General features: G+C 41.0%; 2 protein-coding genes across 2 annotated transcripts in view; one reads left to right on the forward strand and one right to left on the reverse strand.

The window, feature by feature from the left end:
* Window positions 1-321: 321 nt before the first annotated feature.
* Window positions 322-6,467, reverse strand: LOC308086888 (allantoinase, mitochondrial; the record flags this gene model as incomplete). Its single annotated transcript, XM_080430530.1, has 11 exons — window positions 322-471; window positions 654-686; window positions 1,101-1,273; window positions 2,363-2,501; window positions 3,105-3,291; window positions 3,419-3,512; window positions 4,749-4,794; window positions 4,910-5,056; window positions 5,164-5,278; window positions 5,784-5,935; window positions 6,321-6,467. 11 exons carry the CDS (start codon window positions 6,465-6,467, stop codon window positions 322-324), a joined length of 1,383 nt encoding a protein of 460 aa, XP_080286656.1.
* A 4,914-nt stretch (window positions 6,468-11,381) lies between these two features.
* The window catches only part of kif1aa (kinesin family member 1Aa), a 63,339-nt gene continuing 53,999 nt past the window's right edge, over window positions 11,382-20,721 (forward strand). Inside the window, exons 1-2 of the mRNA XM_080429701.1 lie at window positions 11,382-11,516; window positions 14,011-14,186. Of these exons, the coding sequence (XP_080285827.1) occupies window positions 14,081-14,186 (106 nt within the window). The 5' untranslated portion in view covers window positions 11,382-11,516; window positions 14,011-14,080. The remainder of the gene's footprint in view (window positions 11,517-14,010; window positions 14,187-20,721) is intronic.

Raw genomic sequence — 20,721 nt, forward strand, 5'->3', positions numbered from 1 at the left:
GAAAACGTCCAGACCACCCATAGTTACCACTTACCAGAGACCCAGGTGGACCGTTTCAGGTCAAGCTGCCAAGAAACCTAAATACATTGCTTTCCTTTCTTGTAGGAAAGGAAAGAGAGGTGAGGGAGACATGTCTGTACAACAGTCACCATACCCCATATTTACTACACCAAGCAAAAAGCTCTGCAGGTAAATCTCCATCTGAGCATTCAGTGTTTATTAGACGATATAAACCTTGTGTACTGTTGTTATCAGCGAAATAAGTAGCCAACAAAATCACATTTAAATCTCATGAGCTTTATTGAACATCACTAGTGTGTCTCATAGTTGTGCGTGAGGCCTCCCTTGGGGGATAAAGAGGTGCTTCCCCAGAGGCTGAGGAGAGAAAGAGCTCTGGCTGTACACCAGCCTTCCTCTTACGATGGTGGCACACACCTCTCCTTTTAAAGTAAGGCCGAGGTAGGGAGTGACCTGTAGAGAGAGAGAGAGAGAGAGAGAGAGAGAGAGAGAGCGAGAGAGAGAGAGAGAGAGAGAGAGAGAGAGAGAGAGAGAGAGAGAGAGAGCACTATCTTTCATTGCAGAAATTAATACAAATAACTTCTATAACAATGTATCCTTTGTCCAAGTAAGTGTCAATAATTGTGTTTACTTGCCTTGTTTTTGTGATGGATGCTTGCCTCTTTGACCTGTCAAGTGTGGCAAAAAATCAAAATGAACTCGGGGCACAGCAAGTGGCTCACCTGGTAGAGTGCAAGTCATTAAAGCTCAGTCCTTGCACAGCCCGGGCTCGAATCCGACCCACGGCCCTTTGCTTCATCTCTCTCTCCTGTCATTTCCTGTCTCCACTATCACTATCATACAAAGGCTTGAAAATGCCCCAAAATATAAGTAATATATATTTTTAAGTAATGATCTTGTAATGGTCATTTGCACACTCAGCTGTGATCTGCCTGCTTCTTGCCTTTCCTGGCTTTACCCTGTACAGTGTCAGTTTGCTTGCCACATCTGACAGCAATTGTACAATATGGTCAAAATTGTCAGAAGTAGCTGGCAGATTCACTGTTCAATGTTTGATAATGTTTTGAAACATTAATACTTGCCTCAAATTCCTTCTCTGGGTCCCATATGACCAAATCAGCATCGTAACCAGGGGCAAGGCTGCCCTTCTGGTTGCCAAGGCTACTAAGCTGGGCTGTTTTCTGGCAGAGGAGCCTCACCACATCAGGCAACGTGAAGCCCCTCTTACTGGCTGAGGTCCAGAACAGAGGCAAACCTAAATATCAATGCAATAGAAATACAGTGGTCAACAGCTGAATATTCCATTCACTAATTCTGAGTTGACAGAATTAACCACATTTGAATTTGGCGCAAAAGTATTGTTGTGATTATTTAATGTTTTTTACGCTGTGGCTCTGCAGGCGTCTAGCCGTCTAGTTTTTTCTCAGTTCTTTGAAAGTATACAGTCGCATCAAAAATTCACATTATTATTCTTGCAGTCTGTAAACATAGTGCACAGAATGTGTTACTGTGAGAAGAAATAATACAAAAAATCATGTTTCTTCCCAAGTGTCATGCTTTGGCCAAGTCTGAACGCTATATGATCAGACTGCCCTTTAAACTGGCACTCAATGTGTATTTACCTCCCCCTGGACTTTGTCCAGTGTAGATGATCGTCAAGGCAGAATGAGTGTGTGAATGGAGGGAGGGGGATTGAGTGTTTGACATGACTGTTTAAGAAATCAGTGGCTGACAGTATTATCTGCATGTCTTTTTTGCACAACAGGGGAAACGCACAAGTCCATGTAAAAACTTCATTTCAGTGATATACAGTAATGTTATGTTTTATCATGTTATGTTACATGCCATGATCTGTGCCTTAGAACAAAGGCACCAAACAAAACCTGATATCTGTCATTATCCGTCTCTGTTTTGTTCTCTTGTTGTGTCTCTTATTTTGTAGTGACTTTGTTTTGATTGTTTACTGGATTCCTTGTTGTACTTCAGTTTTACTTTACAGTCGTGTTCCTTTATTTTGTGGTAGTTTTGTGTGTTTCCTGTTTTCCTCATTAACTGTCATGTCTCTAGTCTGGTAAACCCCCCTCCCTCCGGAAATCTCATTTGCATGGAAGTAGGCTGTGAAACAAAATGTGTGTCGCAAGCTTCTTCCATTTGACAGAGTCAGGTTATCATGACTCGCCACCCGCGCAAATTGTTAATTGACTGACTTCACCTCTGTCCTGTTGACTCCAGCCAATCATATGTTGATAGTCAGTCATGATCACCTATAAGTTTAAGCCGGCTATGGAGTTTAACACTACACTATGGATACTGTATGCTAGGAATGTCATTGGCCAGTAGTTACCAAACTGAAGGGAGGATATTCCACCCCAAGCCTGAGTGAAGTCTCCACTGTCCAATTTCTTCAGATCAGGGGTGCAGGGAGAGTGATCAGAAACGACCATATCAATGAGGCCAGCTTTCAGAGCTGACCATAATTGCTCCTGGTGGGGCAGAAGACTTTAAGATGACAATGATACTACAATATGGCAGTGGTGGAAAAAGTACTCAAATGTTTTACTTAAGTAAAAGTACCAATACTGCAATATAAAAATACTCTGTTACAAGTAAAAGTCCAAAATAAAAAATGTACTTGAGTAAAAGTACAAAAGTATTGGCATCAAAATGTACTTAAAGTACCAAAAGTAAAAGTACTAAATCGCGGTGCGACGTGTTGTGAGCTTGTAGATCTGCTATTTTCAAATAGCCTATGTATAGGGCTAAAGTGGTTAATGTATGTTTCATAATATCATAGTTTATATCTGAAAAGTAACTAGTAACTAAAGTTTTCAAATAATTGTAGTGGAGTAAAAGTACAATATTTGCCTCTGAGATGTAGTGGAGTAGAAGTAAAAGTATTGGAAATTGGAAATACTCAAGTAAAGTACAAATACCTCAAAATTGTACTTAAGTACAGTACTTAAGTAAATGTACTTAGTTACTTTCCACCACTGCAATATGGTAACAGAATAAGGCTGTTCCTTGTATTCTTTCACAACTGAAAGTTATCTACTTCTACCATATGGATGAAAACATTTGACGCTTACCTGATTAGCATGTCCTCTGATGGGAGGGCAGCACTTGAACTGTGTGGCACCTGCAGGGATGTCCTCTGCAGAGAGGCTCAGGTAATGGTGAGTGGTCTCCACCGTCAAAGGAGCTCCGGCCTGCCTCGCCGCCTGGATCAGCTCCAGGGGTTTGGCGGAGGACAGGTGAACTATATGGCATCGCACCCTGTACCAGGGAGAGGTGGGTGAGACATGGGAATCAGTCATATCAGACAGGCCAAACTCTTACAGTACTCTAGTCTATACAATCTTGCCACCATAAGTTTACTGGTTAACATGGTGATGGTGCTCACTGGTACTGAAGACAGAGCTCAGTGACGATGCGAATGGCCTCTACCTCCATGACATCTGGCCTGGACTGCAGAAAGGTGGAGTACTCAGAGGGGTCTAACAGGGCAGGACAGGTAGACAGAGCATTGGTGCAAAGCAATGTTCACTGTGGTACAAATAATCTTTTTATTAAATGGCAGACAGAAAAAAGCAAGTGGTGGAAAGCACAGCATAACCCTGTCCTGTTTAAAGACAACAAACACTGGGTCAGCTTTGGCTTTTTGGGGATTAACCACATGAACCCTGGCTATTTTGGGCATGTCATTATAGATGAACATTTTGTTAAATTTGAAAGATTTTTCAAGAATGTTCAAAAACATTTTTCAAAAATGCACCACGATACAATGCATTGTGAGCTTGTAGTTGAGCTATTTTCTAATAGCCAAAGTATAAAATGGGTCTTAAGTGGTTAATACTATTTGAGGATTACATTAAACATTTATATCATTACCTGCTTTCAAGTTACAGTGGAAAATAGGCTATGTCATTTTGAACAATGTCCTTCACCCTCAAAACTTTGAACACTGACAGCCTTCAATGGATAGGATTATAGATCAGTAATATACAGGAAGAACATTCTGGTAGTAAATTGAACAGTTTTTGGCAAAGTTATAGTTAAGGGGTTTTCAACTTTTTCTTGACATTTGACCTTGACCCTAAACTAATTATCCCCAAAATGTAATCCAGTAATCTAAGGATCATTGCCAACCTTTCCTTGTCATACATACAGTTATTGAGAAGTGAATGTAACATTGTATGATTCTGTAATGGATGGGTCTTATGGCAAGACATGAACATATTTATTTATTAATTCATTCATACATAAATGCAGTACATTAGATTTCCCATAAAATTACTAACAAACAGACAAACTGGTAAAAAAACGCTACCCTCCCTGTTGATAACAAACATACATACAGTACAAAGCAGATATAGCATATCCCAATAATAGTACACATGAAGTATAGATTCTATTAAAGCCAGGTATAAGCCCTTTATACTTTGCCAGCATGCGCTATGTTTCACGTATTGGACAGCTGGTGTCCCAAAATAGGGACACATGGTTGAAAGCGGTTAACCATTTAAACCTTATATATGCTTAATTGACTGGTCCTTGACCCCCTCCTTTTCCCCCTCTACACCAAATCCCTTCGTGAAATCCCTTCGTCAATCTGTACGTTGTGAACTTGCTATTTCTGCCAAATGTTTGTCTATTTTTGCAGAACGTTCGGCTATTATGATGACATGTTCAGAATAGGGACTCTAGGGTTCATGTGGTTAAACTATACTTACCCCCTGTCGCCTCTGCTGTCTGATTAACCTCCCTCTCAGCATGGAACTGAACAAAGACAGGCAGGATCTTTCATTTGCATGTTATTTATTCCCACGATGTGGATATGATTTTCATGAGGTATGGTTCACGTTATGAAACATTATAATCATTTATAATTTACCAGCAGAACACTCCCTGTGCCTTGCAGCTGTTTCATGGCTGTGTGGAGGTCGCTGTCGCTGACATGGGGAAACTCATCCACCCCACTGTGGATCAGGAAACACTTAAACCCAGCTACTCCGGCCTGGATCAATGGCCGAAGGTCAAGCTGCAGGACAAAGTCAGTATGTATAATAATGCATGCATTTATTGCATTTATACATTTGTATTGTGCATGGCTGACATTCAGCATGATATATGTCTTAGAAAACATACCTGGTTGCCAGGTATCACACCTCCCCAGAAAGCTGTGTCCACGAAACACTTCCCCGTCGCTTCCCGTGTCTTCTCATGAAAATTATCAAGCGTGGTGGTTGGAGGGATGCTGTTGCTATGGGGACAACAAAAAAAACATTTGACTTTTCCTTACAGCTTGGCTCCTAGGGGGTGAGCCGTCTAGAGGAGTTTGTGATTGTATGTGTTCATGCGTGTGTTCATGGGTGCGTGCGTACGTACGTGCATGTGTGCATGTATGTGTTTTTTCTGTCAAAAATACTGGTCTCTATGTCTATGTTGAAAATGTGACCTTTAACTGTGGACCTTGAGACACTGTTCTAGTGCAAACAGTTTGTTCTGTTCTGTTTATCTAATGTTACCACCCTGTGGGGTGCCTAACATTTTGGCCAGGTGGCCTGTCAGTTTGGCCTTCTGCCCCTCAAAAACTGATATGCCCTGAGGCCATAGTTGCCTTGATGCCCCGCCCACACTGCCCAAGTTGTTTTAGCAAAAGCGAGAAGTCTCCCCTCAAGGCTTTCTATCAGAAAAGGAGGGCGCTAAAAACGTGCCCCGAAAATGATTCAATCCCAGGACCTGAGGACAGAAGGTTTCCACCTTACAGGGGCATGTCCACTATAGTGGTCACTCCTCCGGCAGCAGCAGCCCGGGTGGCCGTCCAAAAGCCCTCCCATGTTGTGCGGCCCGGTTCGTTCACGTGGACGTGGCTGTCCACGATACCTGGCATCACCACGCTTTCACCCACATCCAACACCTGCCCACACAACCATGTTATAACACTTTAATTGTGTGATACATATGATATACAGTTATAACCACATACAAATGGTGATTCATGGCAAATATAAATACTGTAGATCAGGGGTTCCCAAACTTTTTCAGCTCGAGACCCCCCCTAAAAAATTCACACAATCCATTATGAATTAACCACAAAAGACCTATTTTAAAAATGAAGTTAAAAATGAAATTTGCCATCTACAAGTAGATCTATTAGTTTCACCATCTTTTCCCCCCTGGAAACAGTTTTAGGGCAGGAGAAATCAGTTCCTTCTTTTATCCAATAGGGGGAGTATTCTGCGCATGAGACCATCGTTAGACCATTTCCCCCTGTTTACATAACAGTTGATCAAAGGGCCTACCTCACAAGGCACATCCCCAGAAGAGTTGCAGTCTGAAAGAATACTATGGATCTTCCCATCCTTGATAATGATCAGGGCAGGGCGGATGTCATTATCAATCAGTACCCTCTTACTCCTCACAGCACTAACTGATGATCCAGGCTCCATGACAGTCTGTTTCTGTGTTGGTGACAAAACAGAAATATGATCTCAGTTAAGTTTCACATACAGGAATAGTGGTTCAGCTCACTGCAGTTGGAGCTCCACCTCCTTAGTTAATGGGTACAATGTTTGCTAGTTTCTTGACCTCATGCAGGATTCGTAGGCCAAGCATGCAGATATCGATATAAATGTAAGTTTAGTTAGAAGCCAACCTCCAAAATGGATGCGTGAATACAATTAAACAACTTTTGTACACCTGTAAAACTGTGATGCGAAATTAAAGGATTGTATATTTATGCTGCATTGGTTAAGGTTACATAACAGCATTGATTTCTCACAATGACTGCATGATGGTAATAGATTAATATCTGGACATCACAAATATGGACTGCAGGATGAATAACATAGCTTAGGTTTAGTTGAAATGCAATTCAGTACACTTGTGTTTGTGCCTTGCAGCAATCAAAGAGAAGAAATATATCAGTGGAAAAACACCCTGGCCTACACTGAGGTGAGTTTGGGAGGGTTGACAATAACGTCACACTGCCAGATTATAGGACATTAGGGGGCAGCATTGTGCTTGTCTATGCCAGCCAGCACACTACAGTTCTGCCAACTTCACAGTGCAGTGCAGTAGTTAGTAGGCTATGCCTACTGGGCAAAAAAAAAGTTTGTTTTATTTCAATAATTTATTTATTACACACTGCCTTGTTTAATGCTCCAATCCAGTGGTTTGAGTCTGGTACAGTACTCCTTTGAGTGGCTCTGCAGCAGGTTTGAACCGGAAACACACGACATGTTCCCATGCGTTTCCAGTTCAAATCTGCTGCTGAGCCACTCAAACAAAGCTGTGGGGAAATTATCCCTAACAGTCAACAGGCATGGCACCTTCTGGAAACCTGTGACTACAGTTTTGCACAGAGTCTGTTGTAACACCACTTGAAACGAATAAGTATCTGAGACCATTAGTACACTTAAATACCAGCTGAAACCACCAAAGGCCAGTTGAATCCACTATCACCATTTCAACACCTGTTGAAGACACTGCTCTCTAGTCTCTGTTGACTAGTTAAATTCATTAGATACTGTAACACCACCAATAACCAGTGCAAGTGTCCCAGTTTCCTTATTTTCTTATTTAGAGTTTTTTCTTAATTGCATTAATACTGGAACATTACTGTGCATGTAAATGCAGTTGAATCTACTGCCACATCTTTATTAAATGCCGGGGCAAAGTGTATGTCTAGAAAGCTTGTCCCATAATCTAGTCATACCTCTGGAAAGGGATGATGTCATTATTTCATCATCATCTGTTGTGATTTAATCGTCTTACCTCATTTTGACTTTTTTGTGAGGAGATGAGAGCTCTGGCTCTGCCATACGTGTAGTCGACTACCATTTGCAGTGTACTCTTAAGTATATAATATAGACTGGAGCTTGAAAGTTTAATGTTGATGAATTAAATATAGCCATTGCTTCAGCAGAGAACTGGAGGAAACATATAGTGCATCAGAGAGAGATGACTCATTGCTTACAAATGAAAGAGGCTGAATGAGTCTACACGTAGAGAAAGCACCTAGCAGTAGCATGTCTGGATAGAGGCTGTGTGAAGAGCAAGGTCACAAAACGATTGCATTGTGTTTCACTCAGGCTGAAACCTGATCTGCCCCAGCCAGTCTGACCATTCTACACACTAAAATGTAACTCTGAGAGTGTACAAATGGAACCAAATGGACCTGTAAACTATTTGGTTCCATTTGTATGCTCTCTGAGTTAGATTGGAGTTAGATTAACACTGATGATTTTACTATGTGGTACCTAGAGAGCAGCCAGATACAACTACAAGCTCACAGCTTGAAGATCGTCTATTTTCGAATAGTCCGTTAATGTTGTAACTTGTAAACAGAAGTTTTCAAATAATTGCAGTGGAGTAAAAAACAAAAGCGCAATATTTGCCTCTGAGATGTAGTGGAGTAGGAGTATAAAGTACTTCAAATCATGCAAAGTAGAATGACCTAAAAATGTATGAAGTACAGTAGGCAAGTGGTTCTCAAAGTGGGCTCCGGGGACCCCCAGGGGTCCTTGGGGGATCCAGGGGGTCCTCAGCTAAAGTAGTTAATGTAGCATCACAGTCATTTTCACCACTTTATCCATTTATATGTTGCCTTTTCAAAAATAACAGATGTACAAGCTCACTGTGCGTTTTTTGAACATTTTTGAACATATCGAACATGTTTTTACTTGTGAGTAAATGGCAAAGTAGCCTAAGTGTTGAAATATTGCTGCTGGACAGTTTGATACTCTCAAGATTACTGATAAATGAATACATTGTTCCTGGAAAATGCAAATACTCTTGTTTTCATTATTATTAATATTATTATTATTTGGTAAGTCTTTAATCTGTCCCTGGATGTGATTAATATAGTGTTTATTTGTTTTGTTTTTTTATTCAGTTTCATTAGTGTCTTGCTTGTGACTCATTAAAATAAAATGTCTCTAGGGTCCTCTGTTAATCTATCTATTGTCAATGTTAGACATACGAATCATGGCTGTAGGCCAGTGGTTCCCAAACCTTTTAGCTCAAGACCCAAAAGAGAAATTAGACGTTTCCCCGGGACCCAAACTAGTCAAAATAGCAGCTCTACAAGCTCTCAACGCGACGCTTCGTGCCATGTTGCGAGCTAAAGATTTAGTTACAAGTTAATTTGTAGATTTAGATTATTACAAAAATAAAAAACAACAGTGGCAGGAAAAAAACTTCTATGTGGTCCATTAAACATTCAACACTCAAACAACTGGACAAACAACAGTGCAACAAACAACGATACAAAATATCAAATATCAAAATATACAATTTAAAACAGTTCATGATAATAACATGAAAAGAAGGTGGGGGACCAGGGATACGAGCATGTGGACTCACAAGAGACATAGCAGAGCTCACCAAAGGAGTTTTGGTTCATAAACTCTCAGAAAGGTTCCTATTTTTGTCAAAAGTGGGAATTAACCTTCTGGGCAATAAACAGAAGATAATATTTCAAGAGTGGATAATTTTTTACCACAAATGTGAAAATCCTCGCCTTATTTGCTAGCATTATAGCTAGCCAACATTTTAATAAACTTTCTCCACAGTTGCATGAGAGCAATCTACCACAAAATGTGCCCTTTTTGTCTGATTTCCCACAAATTTGTTTAGCAAAAAGGTCAAGGATATGTAATTTGCATAAATACAGACCATTGAACATTACATGAATGATTCAGTTAAGATAAATCAGTACACAGCTTTACTTTTCAAAATCCTTATTCAGCCCTTTGGGCTCAGCCACAGTTGAATCAATAAGGAGGCACACATTCATGCCACAGTGAAATCCCTATTGAGTGCATTACATGGTTGGACTTGGACTTGCAATAGGATTTGCTGAAAAGAGAGCAGAGGGAGATTTTCACCCATATTTTGAAAAGAGAATTCTTCAAATCCCAAATAGCCTCATAGCGCAGCATAAAAGGACATTATTTCTGAGAGGTCTACACAGCTATATTCCAAACACAAAAAAAAAAAAATACATTTGTGGCTAATGACCATTTCCACTGATAGTCCAATAATAGTGTTTCAATAAGCAATCTCTTATCATAACCTCCCATCAATGTCTTTGTGTTCTTGATGCATTGTGGGCTTAACTTCATGGTAATTTAATATGCATTGTGTCTGGGTCTCCTCAGAGCATTTACAGTCTATGCCCACAGCTTGATCTCTAGCTTGACCTACTAAGCTTTAATTCACAACAAGCCTATTGTCCTAAAAAATCTGTGCTACTGAAGGCTATACGCAAAAATTATACTATTCACCAGTACCTTCCCTAATACTATGATTCAAAGCAAAGCTCTTATCACTGTCTTTTCTCAGCAGGGTCTCTCTCACAATTCAGTTCAATTATTTTCTATTCAATTCAAAGGGGCTTTACTGGCATGGGAAACACACATTTACAATGCCAAAGCAATTGGTGAAATAAAAATAAAATAAATAAAAATAAAAATAAAAATAAAAATAAAAATAAAAATAAAAATAAATAAAAATAAATAATTTCGTTACAATTACTGATATAGGCCGACAAATAAAATGCTAAACAGAGCTGTGTTGCAACATTTGTAGGTAGCCTAATATTAACTTAAAAATACAAACAGATTTTGTTTTACTTTCACTGTGTATATATAGGCTACACAGTATACTGTATATTTGAGAGTAAAGGTACATATATATATATATATATATATATATATATATATATATATATATATATATATATATATATATATATATATATACATATATATACATATATATCCATATACACACACACACACACACACACACACACACACACACACACACACACACACACACACACACACACACACACACACACACACACACGTCCTGATGTAGCTCAAACCAGAGCCTTCTAGCACTGGCTCAAACCCTCCATCACACCCCCCCGCCCCCCTCTCTCTCTTGCTCTCCACTGCATTGATGCTGTGTTACCTCCTCCTCCCTCAGTGATGATGTCACTGGCTCTCCGCTCCGACTCAGCATCCTTGCCGAAGGCAGGGAGACAGTCAGACAGACAGACAGACAGACAGACAGACAGACAGACAGACAGACAGACAGACAGACAGACAGACAGGCAGGCAGGCAGGCAGGCAGCAGAGCCATTTTGGCTTCCAGGTTAGGAGTCACGCAAACAAACAAACAGACAGACAGATTCCCGAGGCTCGTGCTGCTGTGTACCTCACATCTCTAGCACCAGGCCGGGGAGGAGGAGGAGGGCATCAACATAACAGGACGGTTCTCTGATCATTCTACCTCGGGACCTCCAGCTCCAGCAGCTTTGATGGAAGAAGAAGAAGGGAGAAGGGAAACGGGATAAGGATACCGACCTGCCAGGAGAGAGAGAAACCCCGTGGAGGGAGATCAGCTGATGCACATAAATAATAAGAGCAAATAAACCACAAATAAGTCTTCTGGCACGTACAGGATCGAGGGCATCGCAGACAGAGGTAGGTTTCCTCGTTTTCTTTCTAGCCTTGGATCAAGACTATCGTAGATGTATTTGATCGATTTTGACAATTCGATCAAATACATCTGCGATAGTCTTGATCCAAGGCTAGTTTTTTTCCATTGTCCTGGCGATGATGCAGTTTTAATGAGCGTATTTATTTACTAAGTGCTGAATCTCCAGGGATAGGATTGACATCAGGGTGCGGCCATTGAAGAGCAGGCAACACTCCTCCGACCGATGTTTACATTCATTGAAAAGCAGGAGAAAATAAAGGTGATTTGAGCTAATCGGGGCTCTAAAAGAACAGGAATGTATGACATTTTGAAAATATAGGCCTGTCAAATTATAGGTATAAAGCCAGGATGACACGTCACACTGTCACGAATGCCTTGTCATTGAGCGCAAGGTATAGCCTTTAAAGAAATATAAATAAAAGGCCAGTGTCATATTCTCTCATTTCTATCAAGATATTTGTAAAACGGTGATCTACGTTTTTATTCTTTCATTCATTCATTGTAGATTGTTGTACGGTATGTGATGCTGCTCGTTCGTGACGCTTTGATATGGAGCTATATACATGTAGGTTACACAGGCCCATACATTTTTTGGGGGCAGTAATCTAGTTATAGCCTATTGGCTAATAAACAAGCATTGTTTACACTGAACAACACAGAAGCTTTTGTTTAATTATTGATTATAGTAGGCTAATTGTCACCAGTGTGTCAAAATGGTGGCTCCCCTGCTGCCCAGGCCAGCTGCATCCTCATCATGACAGGTCGGAGCATCCTTATGTTGGACCTCAGCTTGGCTTGATCCCAATATGAATATATTACTATTCATTATAATAGGTTATTTTCTTTCTTTATAGGCATGTAAAGAGAGACAGTAGCACGATTTAAACACCAAACCTATATGTTGACCTGAAAGTATGGGGAAATTATAATTAGAATAACATATTTTTAAGGGCCATTAACTGTTGTGGACTATATGCTATAATGGCTATTGTTATAATTGTGTTATAGTAGTTGTTGCTGCTCATGTCACACTAGCCAATGGTGAGATGGATGCACACTGTCCTAATTTTCAATTTCATTTCTATATAATTTGTACAGAGAAGCAGTCATTTCAGCACTATTATCAGGAGAAAGCAGGAAAGGGCCACACTTAACAACTAAACCCCTTACCCAAAACCACCACCCACTAACCTCTGTATAGTCCCAATCAAATATGACAGCTGGGCTACCGTATTCACAAATCATTTTCTCAATTTCCATTTGAATTTGAACTCAGATGTTGTGAATATATTGGATATGAATCATGGGTAGTTTTCATATCTTACGTATATCTTATATGAGCTGAACAGCTTGCTGTCCCCTCAGACGCATTGTTTGTATCTTTTCCATATGGGCTAGTAGTCTTTCAATCCTTTGTCAAAGTCATACATTTGTGGGAAGTCATCCAGGAAGCAGCGTGACGCAGCAGTTTTAAAAAAAAATCTAATTTAAATGTGATAAACCCTACAACCATAAAAATCTATCTAATGAATATAGTTCTATATATTAAGCCTGTCATGTTAAATGTGAAGGACACAGTCAGGTACATTGCAGATGGTTTTAAAAAGGTCACGAAATACACCACACCCTTGATGATGACTGCTTCCAATGATCTACAACTGTAGTGGAGTCTGCCACCAGGCAGAGACGGGGACTAATTGCGTCTCGTTTTGTTCCCTGTTGTGAGCGATGACCAAGAGTGAAAAACGATTGCGATGTCACCGCCACAGATGATGAGTCATGCTCCTGAATCTCAGAGTACCTCCATTGTAATCATACAGCAATAAGTGCTGATGCACGGTACTTGGATCAGAAATGGCAAGCGTCTGATTAATCTCCGCGTGATCCATATATCTGAGCTCCTGAATTCCGTCAGAGTTGAGGCCTGTTGTCTCTGGCCGGTTTCTGTGTTATTAGGCCATTGTAATCCTGGGAAATAGTCCGACATTTAGCTGTGGCTGCACTTCCTTTGTTGTAGCCAGGCCTGGTTATCCATCTCCCCCGACTGCAGCTGACCAGGCATGGTCCTTTCATGGTCCAGCCATGCACGCGGCCCTGCCCTCCTCTATTGTACTGGCCGCCTCAACCAGGAGGTGCAATAAACTGCTCATTCAAATTTTAACAAACCATGTGTCTCATAGTACTTCAAGGCTCTCGCTTGGTTCAATGGTGCCCTGTCCAGCTATCTTTTCCTGAAGCCTAATTTTGAACTTTCTCGTACAACTGTGTATACTCACCGAAAAGTTAAAAAATAAAAGAAAAAAGAAGGCAAGGTGATGTGTTTTTGAATGGAAATCAGATATTTGCATTTAACATTTGTCCTTTCTCAGTCAATATCTTTCTCTTATGTCCTAAATGAAATTAACATGCCTCGCAGAGAGGCATAAACTATACTCAACATAAAGGTTTTAAAACTTGCTGTCTATTTCCTTCTTATAGATCTCCAGCTGGGAGGCCCTGAAACCAAGGCATTGAAGAAGGCACCTCAAGGTGCTAGGCAGGCAGCACCATGGCAGGGGCCTCTGTGAAGGTGGCGGTGCGTGTCCGCCCCTTCAACTCAAGGGAGACGGGAAAAGATAGCAAATGCATCATTCAGATGACCGGGAACACAACCAGTAAGTACTGCAACAAACAAGACTTGATTTAACACCACTTTCAGCCTGGCCTCCCTATTTTGGGCAAATCGTTATAGGTGAAAATGTTCACAATGAATGTAGAAAATAACAGATCTACAAGCTCACAACACGTCGAATCGCAATGCGCTGTGAGCTTGTACAAGAGATTGGCTATTTTCATTGTAGGATCAGGTACAAAATAGGGCTTAATATCTAATGATTGATTGACTTCTTTATACTAATATTTGATTGCATGCATTGGTCAAAAAGGATGACACAAAAAAGCCCAAGGGCAAACATATTGTTCATACAGGAAACTTAACAAGGCCAATTTGGGTTCAGGTTTAGTTTGGTCCAATTACAGTTTTCTCATTTGTTGCCAATCAAAATAATTCAGTGTAAGTGTGTTGTGTATAGGACAAAATATCACGTTGTACTATGGACAACAAAAGTATCAAGAGCAAATGGATAGCAAACACGAAGGGCTGACATATAAGTAACACAGTAATTACTGATGGTGATATTGTCAAAACTCTGTGAGAAGATGAGAATCATAATGGTTCCATCCCTGAGGTTGAAATTAGTAAGGCCTGTTCCAGGAAATGTGAGCCAAGTTGCTTGGCATCACGTTTCAATCAGGCTGCTTAAGAAATAGGAGGTGCCTACTGTCAACAACATGATGGCAACACCAAACCTTTATACCTCAGCTAATACAGTATCTTACTAGGGATCTGCTGGGGATTTGCTGGGGGGAAATGATTTCCCAGGTAGATCCCACCCGTAGATCCGCTGTGACGCATAGTGTTGTTTTTGTTGTTGTTGTTTTTTAAATCACTTTAGTCTTTATTGCTTTATAGTATACATACATAAGTAAAACACAAACATAAGATCAAAACAGACAGATGCAGAGAGGAGGTTGCAGTTTACAACTAGTAATGCAGTTTACAGTACTATTTGCTTATTTAAACGTTTATACAGCATTTTACTTTATTGTCCATACAATTATACGGTGCCAACGGCTTAATTTCTATACATTTTCTGTTAAACTCAACTTCTTTAATTTTTTTCCAACACAACTGTTTCCTGTACTATATCTACAGTATATGAGTACAATATCGAAACTCCATCACTGACGCGAACGGGCCTTTCCCACCCGATCGCTGTAACTTGGCAACGCCCCCTTGGCGTCTATAACCACGCCCGCTTCTCTGTCCCACGCGGAACTGCCTCTTGCATTCAATAGCTCCCGAAACTCGATAATATGAGACTCTGTGGTGTTTAGAGATAAGCATTGGACTCCCAGTCCCAATGTTGTGAGCAATTCTTTTACCATATGTTTTTGTCAACCCACTTGGTGAGAACAGACTACAGCCCCTAATATTAAGAAGTTAGGAGGTAGTTAGGAAAAACACAGTTACAACGACGGAGGCGCGCCGTCTGAAGTGGACTTGAGCCACGAGAGGCAGCGCCAAGCGAGCCTTTAGGCGAGCGAGTCGCCGTGCCAAACGTTGCAAAGTCCACTTCAACCGAGCACTTTATCCCCCCCCCCTCCAGGCATTGCCAGCGTCTGGGCAGTGCTTGGAATGTGAAGCGGTGACACCAAGTTACAGCGATCCGGTGGGAAAGGGACGCGTCTGAAACGCGTCTGGTGGAATCACTAGCATTGTCTATAAGGTGTGGCTGCCGCTTTGCGGCCGGAACGCAGTGTTACTGCGCCCAGTGGAATCCAAAGTTTTCATGGATCTCATATGGTGGGGAAAGGTGTCAATTTGGGTGGGACCGCATTCACGCTGGCTGCACCTGGGCCCACCCAGGTCCACCCGTAGATCCGCTCCTGGTTTTAAGCCAGGCTCTTTAATGGCCTTTCTGCCAGCTTTGAGTAGAATTTTGAGTATTATGTTCTTTCAGCACCACTTTAGTTGTATTGCCCAGGTATAAAGAGAAACACTACTTCGAGATTGTATATCCTAATACCTCCTTCAATGCTGAATTCACTCTATCCCTAAATGGCGCTGTCTTTGGGATGTATAGAGGGTTTTAGGAAAGCTGCAGCCTGGGTCAGTTAGCATGCAAGGATAACATGTTACCTTGTTTAACCTCTCTACAAGATTTCACTGAGCTGCAGCTTTGGTCTTAGCTTCAACTGACTACTGTAATTAAATGCCATTAATGAACTTACTTTATGCTGCTATCTTCATCTTCTGACACCCTGTTGGGTAAAACTCAGCTTACTCATTCTCAGCTGTGTTCATTTTGTATGTTACCGCCTCAATAAACGGCTAGTCGGCCAAGTGTGAGAACATCACGTAGCCCATGGAAGGTTTTAATCTATTAAACTTCAATTTCATCAAACTTTAATTTCTCATTATCAAATAATTATTGATCACTGAAGCATAACATCACTATATAGTTACGATGATCATATAGAGAAGTGCTTCTGACATGATTATGTTGTTACCGAAGCGTTCAGAATCTGCAGCAAATTTTACCTGACATTCATTTAGGGTTATTCAAGTCATTTATTAACCACTTATACCCGTTATGTTGTTGAGTGGAGTAGCTCAGGGTTCTGTACTAGTGTATTTTCTGTCTTCGCTCGATATTAAATAAATACAGTAAGCTTGTGCTGTGGTTTAAGTGGTTAATGTGCCATCAGCAAGTAATTCATAATGTATTATTATATACTGTACAGTAGTGGAAGAAGTATTCAGATTTGTGTAAATAAAAGTAGCAATAACGCAACATAAAAATATTCTGTAATATGTCTGTAGTCAAACTATTACTTGAGTAAAAGTACAAAAGTATTGTAATCAAAATATACTTACAGTACCAAAGTAAAAGTACTCAAATGTTTAAAAAAATGTCAGACTTTTTCAAAAGTAGCCGATCTATAAGCTCTCATCTCGCTGTAGACCAGCTATTTTCGAATAACCAAAGTATAAAATAGGGTTTTAAATAATAAAGTAGATAAAGCTGTCAATTAATTGTAAGAAATACAGTATTTGCCTCTGAGATGTAGTGGAGTAGAAGTACATATAAAGTATCAAAAAAGTGAAACACTCAGGTAAAAGTACCTCAAAATTGTATTTAAGTACACAGTACTTGAGTAAAAGTACTTAGTTACTTACTTTCCACCACTGATTATTTAGCTCTCAGTTAAACACCACATGATTACAAATGATGACAGCCTGTCATACACATTGGTTATGTTAACCATTTAAACTCTATACATTGAAGGAGGTCTCCCAGTCAATGTATATTGATACTTTTATCAATCTCTATATATACTTTTCTCAATCTCCTCACTGAAAATAGCCGATCTACAAGCTCACAACGTGTTGCGTTGGTTGTGACACATTGTAATATGGACGGCAGGGTTCATGGGGTTAAAAGTAAGTTCTGTCATAACAGAGAGTAAATATTAAGTACCACTTAATATTTTATAGCTATTTTGGTACTGCTATACGGGATACACATCTGTGTAGCCTTTATTTCCTTTTGTCACCGTTTTGTTCATAGTTTCTATGCATGCAACTAGAGGCATAGCAATGTACTGCAGTGCAGACGGCTCTGCATTCCTTAGGATCCCAGTGTGTGGAGGGAGGTCCCTAGTCAACCATGTTCAACGTGGTGGCCTTGTTTTAGGCATGTCATTCCAGGCGAAAATGTTCCCCCAACAATAAAAAGAAATAGCAGATCTGCAAGCTCACAACGCAGCGCTGTGAGCTTGTAGAGCTGCTATTCTCGCCAATCGTCGCACAACGAAGTATATAGGGCTTCATTAAGAGGAGACTGGAGAGATATGTGATATCTAGTCCGTTCAGCAAGGTAAAGCCAGTCATCAATAATGAATGAGACTTCCTGAAATATTTACAGTTCGGCCTAATTTAGCCATCGTGCCCCCCCCTCCTCATGTCATGGGTGACTGGGGACAACAAGCTGAACGGCTTTTCCGCAGATTCAATGTTGACGAATGCCCATTGTTGCATATTTAACTAATGAACACAGGGGGCTTTATAGTGTGCCCCCCCCCATCTATTAGTCTATTAATACATATCAGGCGTCTCAGTTGGATTAAAAGAAAAAGAGTACACCTAGGCTCCAAAGTAGCCTGACAGCGTGTTGCGGGTTCGAGTCCCGATGGCCTTTGCTGCATGTCACTCTCCATCTCTCCCCCCATTTCCTGTCAGACTACTATACTATCAATAAAGGCATAAAAGCCTTTTATTTAACTTTTCATTATTTTCTCTAAAATTGGCGCCCTCCTGTGAGATTGCGAAGGATTTCTGTGATTGCGCCCAAACATGGTTGACGTCTGTCACTGCATTCATCTTCTTCCTCTGTCTCCAGAGCAGTGGATGATGGGTGTTTTGTTGCCACTGTTGTCTCTTTTAGTGATGTAATCTTAGATCAGAGGCCGTCCGCCGGGAATGCATCGACAGCATGTGTACTGTACCTTTGCAATGTCCTTGGAGGCTTCCTGTTCGAATTAGTCGCCGAATTGGATTTCAAAACCCGCAAGGCTGAGGCTACAGTTTTAATTACACCCCTAGCATATTATTTGATGGTATCTAACTTGGAAAGATAGGCGACTTGCAGTACACTGAATTTACACCAGCAACAGCAACCGGAGCGATTTTTACTGCTGCGTTATTCCGCTAAATGGGTGTGTACAAAACGTCTAAAACACCCATGTCACTTTTGTGTGAACTCCTAGTCCACGCCTATTTCAGCAGCAAGCTTCTGGTCATATTCCACACCACGCTTCTGTTTGGCTGCTGCTCTGTCTCGCCACACTGCTGCAGTGGAAAAGTTGAACTTTGCCGTTGCGCTTTTTGCCGCCCCGCCTCCTGTCGTGGCAGTAAAAGTGGAAGTCCCTCTTTGCCTTAGACAATGCAAAGAACCTCCCCACTTTCTCAGAATGTGGGAGCAGCATACCACTTCTGGTATGAATTCGGTCTTATGCTGACATGCCTTTACGATTTTGTTCTTCTACTGTATGTGTTTTGCCTTGTTAACCACTTAAGCCCTATTTTATACTTTGTCATATGCCAAAAATAACCAATCTAGAAGCTCACAATATGATGCGTTGTGAGCTTGTACATTTTCTAATGAATTGAACTATTTCAGAGTGGTCAACAAAGGGTCAATAGGGGTTGCGCAAAAGCCGAGACACCAGTATGTGTTATGATCAACAGGACTGTGCTGTGTGCGTACTGGACTGTACTTACTGATGAATCTTGACTGAACAAGATGCAGCCAATCAAGTTTATCTGCAGTACCATTACGCTTGGTTTTCTGGGGCATTTCAAGTTGGTTGAATAATTTTGTATTATTAATGACACATTAAGGGAAAATCCTACAATATCTTGAGACGCAAATATGAAATCTGTACAATCAGAATGTATCTGTCCCTTAGTGGTGACAATTCTTTGAGTTAGATTTCACAGCTGAAAGTGTGTGTACCATAAAAGCAGCCAGTATTACAAAACACTCTTTTGAGACATCTTTTACAGCATGGTTCAAGCCTTGCTCGGCACAGACACACAATGCCGCTCTTAGGCAGTGCTTTTCAGCCAAACAGACTGTGCTTTTCCGTGGAGAGTCAATGGCTTGGCTGTGGACGCTGAGATGTGAGCGGAGTGATATCATGAAAGAGCCCACTGGTAGCAGTGTCTGGAGGGGGTACAGAGAAGGGGGTATAAATGGCCCTCTTGTCCTTTTGTAGCTCGAAGCTAGCGGCTTCGCTCGGGGGAAGGAAGGAGAGGGACATTGGGGATTTCTCCCGTCTGTTTTGTGCTTTGTGACACCCATGTCAGGTCAATAGCCTAGTTCCCACAAAGCAGGAGAATGGCTGCAATCTTGTTAGTGACAGGCCTGGCAGAAATATCTTCCCCACCGCCATGCCAACCTGGATTAAGATTCAGGAGGCAGACCTTTAGGAATGAGGGGCCTTTCTGCAAGGGGATATGGAACAGGTCCTTGCCTAATAATGGTTCTTATACCTTGTAATAGGGATTAATGAAATTGTGAAAGACATTAACATGAATTTCTCTGCCTTTTGCTATACATTCTTCTCATGGGCGGATAGGAGTGGAAATGATCACTTTATCACAGCAAGCTGTTATTGGCTGAGGGAAAGTTTAAAGTTTGAGGATTAAAGACAAACTCACAGAAACACTGTTAAAAGAAATCTAGGTGTTGTTAACCACTTAAACCCTATATACTTTGTTGACTGGTGCCCCACAGAGATCTACAAGGTCCCCGTTTCCCTCTACACCAAATCTCTTAGCTGAGAATAGCCAAATGTTCGACACCAGGGGTCAAGGGATTGACTGGTACAGGCGTGTCTAGTTGTTGTTTGAGATCATAGAGAACAACACTCGGCATTACCACAAGCGCTAACAATAAGTGCATCTGTTGCTTATGTTTGTGGTGCTAAACCCCAAAGTGGGTGAGCGTCATCGGATGTTTGTATAGTGTATGTCTGCAGCTGGTGATAGTGTCTCTCTCTCTCTCTCTCCCTCTTCCTCCC

This window comes from Gymnoscopelus braueri (genome assembly GCF_963280865.1).
Source record: "Gymnoscopelus braueri genome assembly, chromosome: 6".
In the NCBI taxonomy this organism is placed as follows: Eukaryota; Metazoa; Chordata; class Actinopteri; order Myctophiformes; family Myctophidae; genus Gymnoscopelus; species Gymnoscopelus braueri.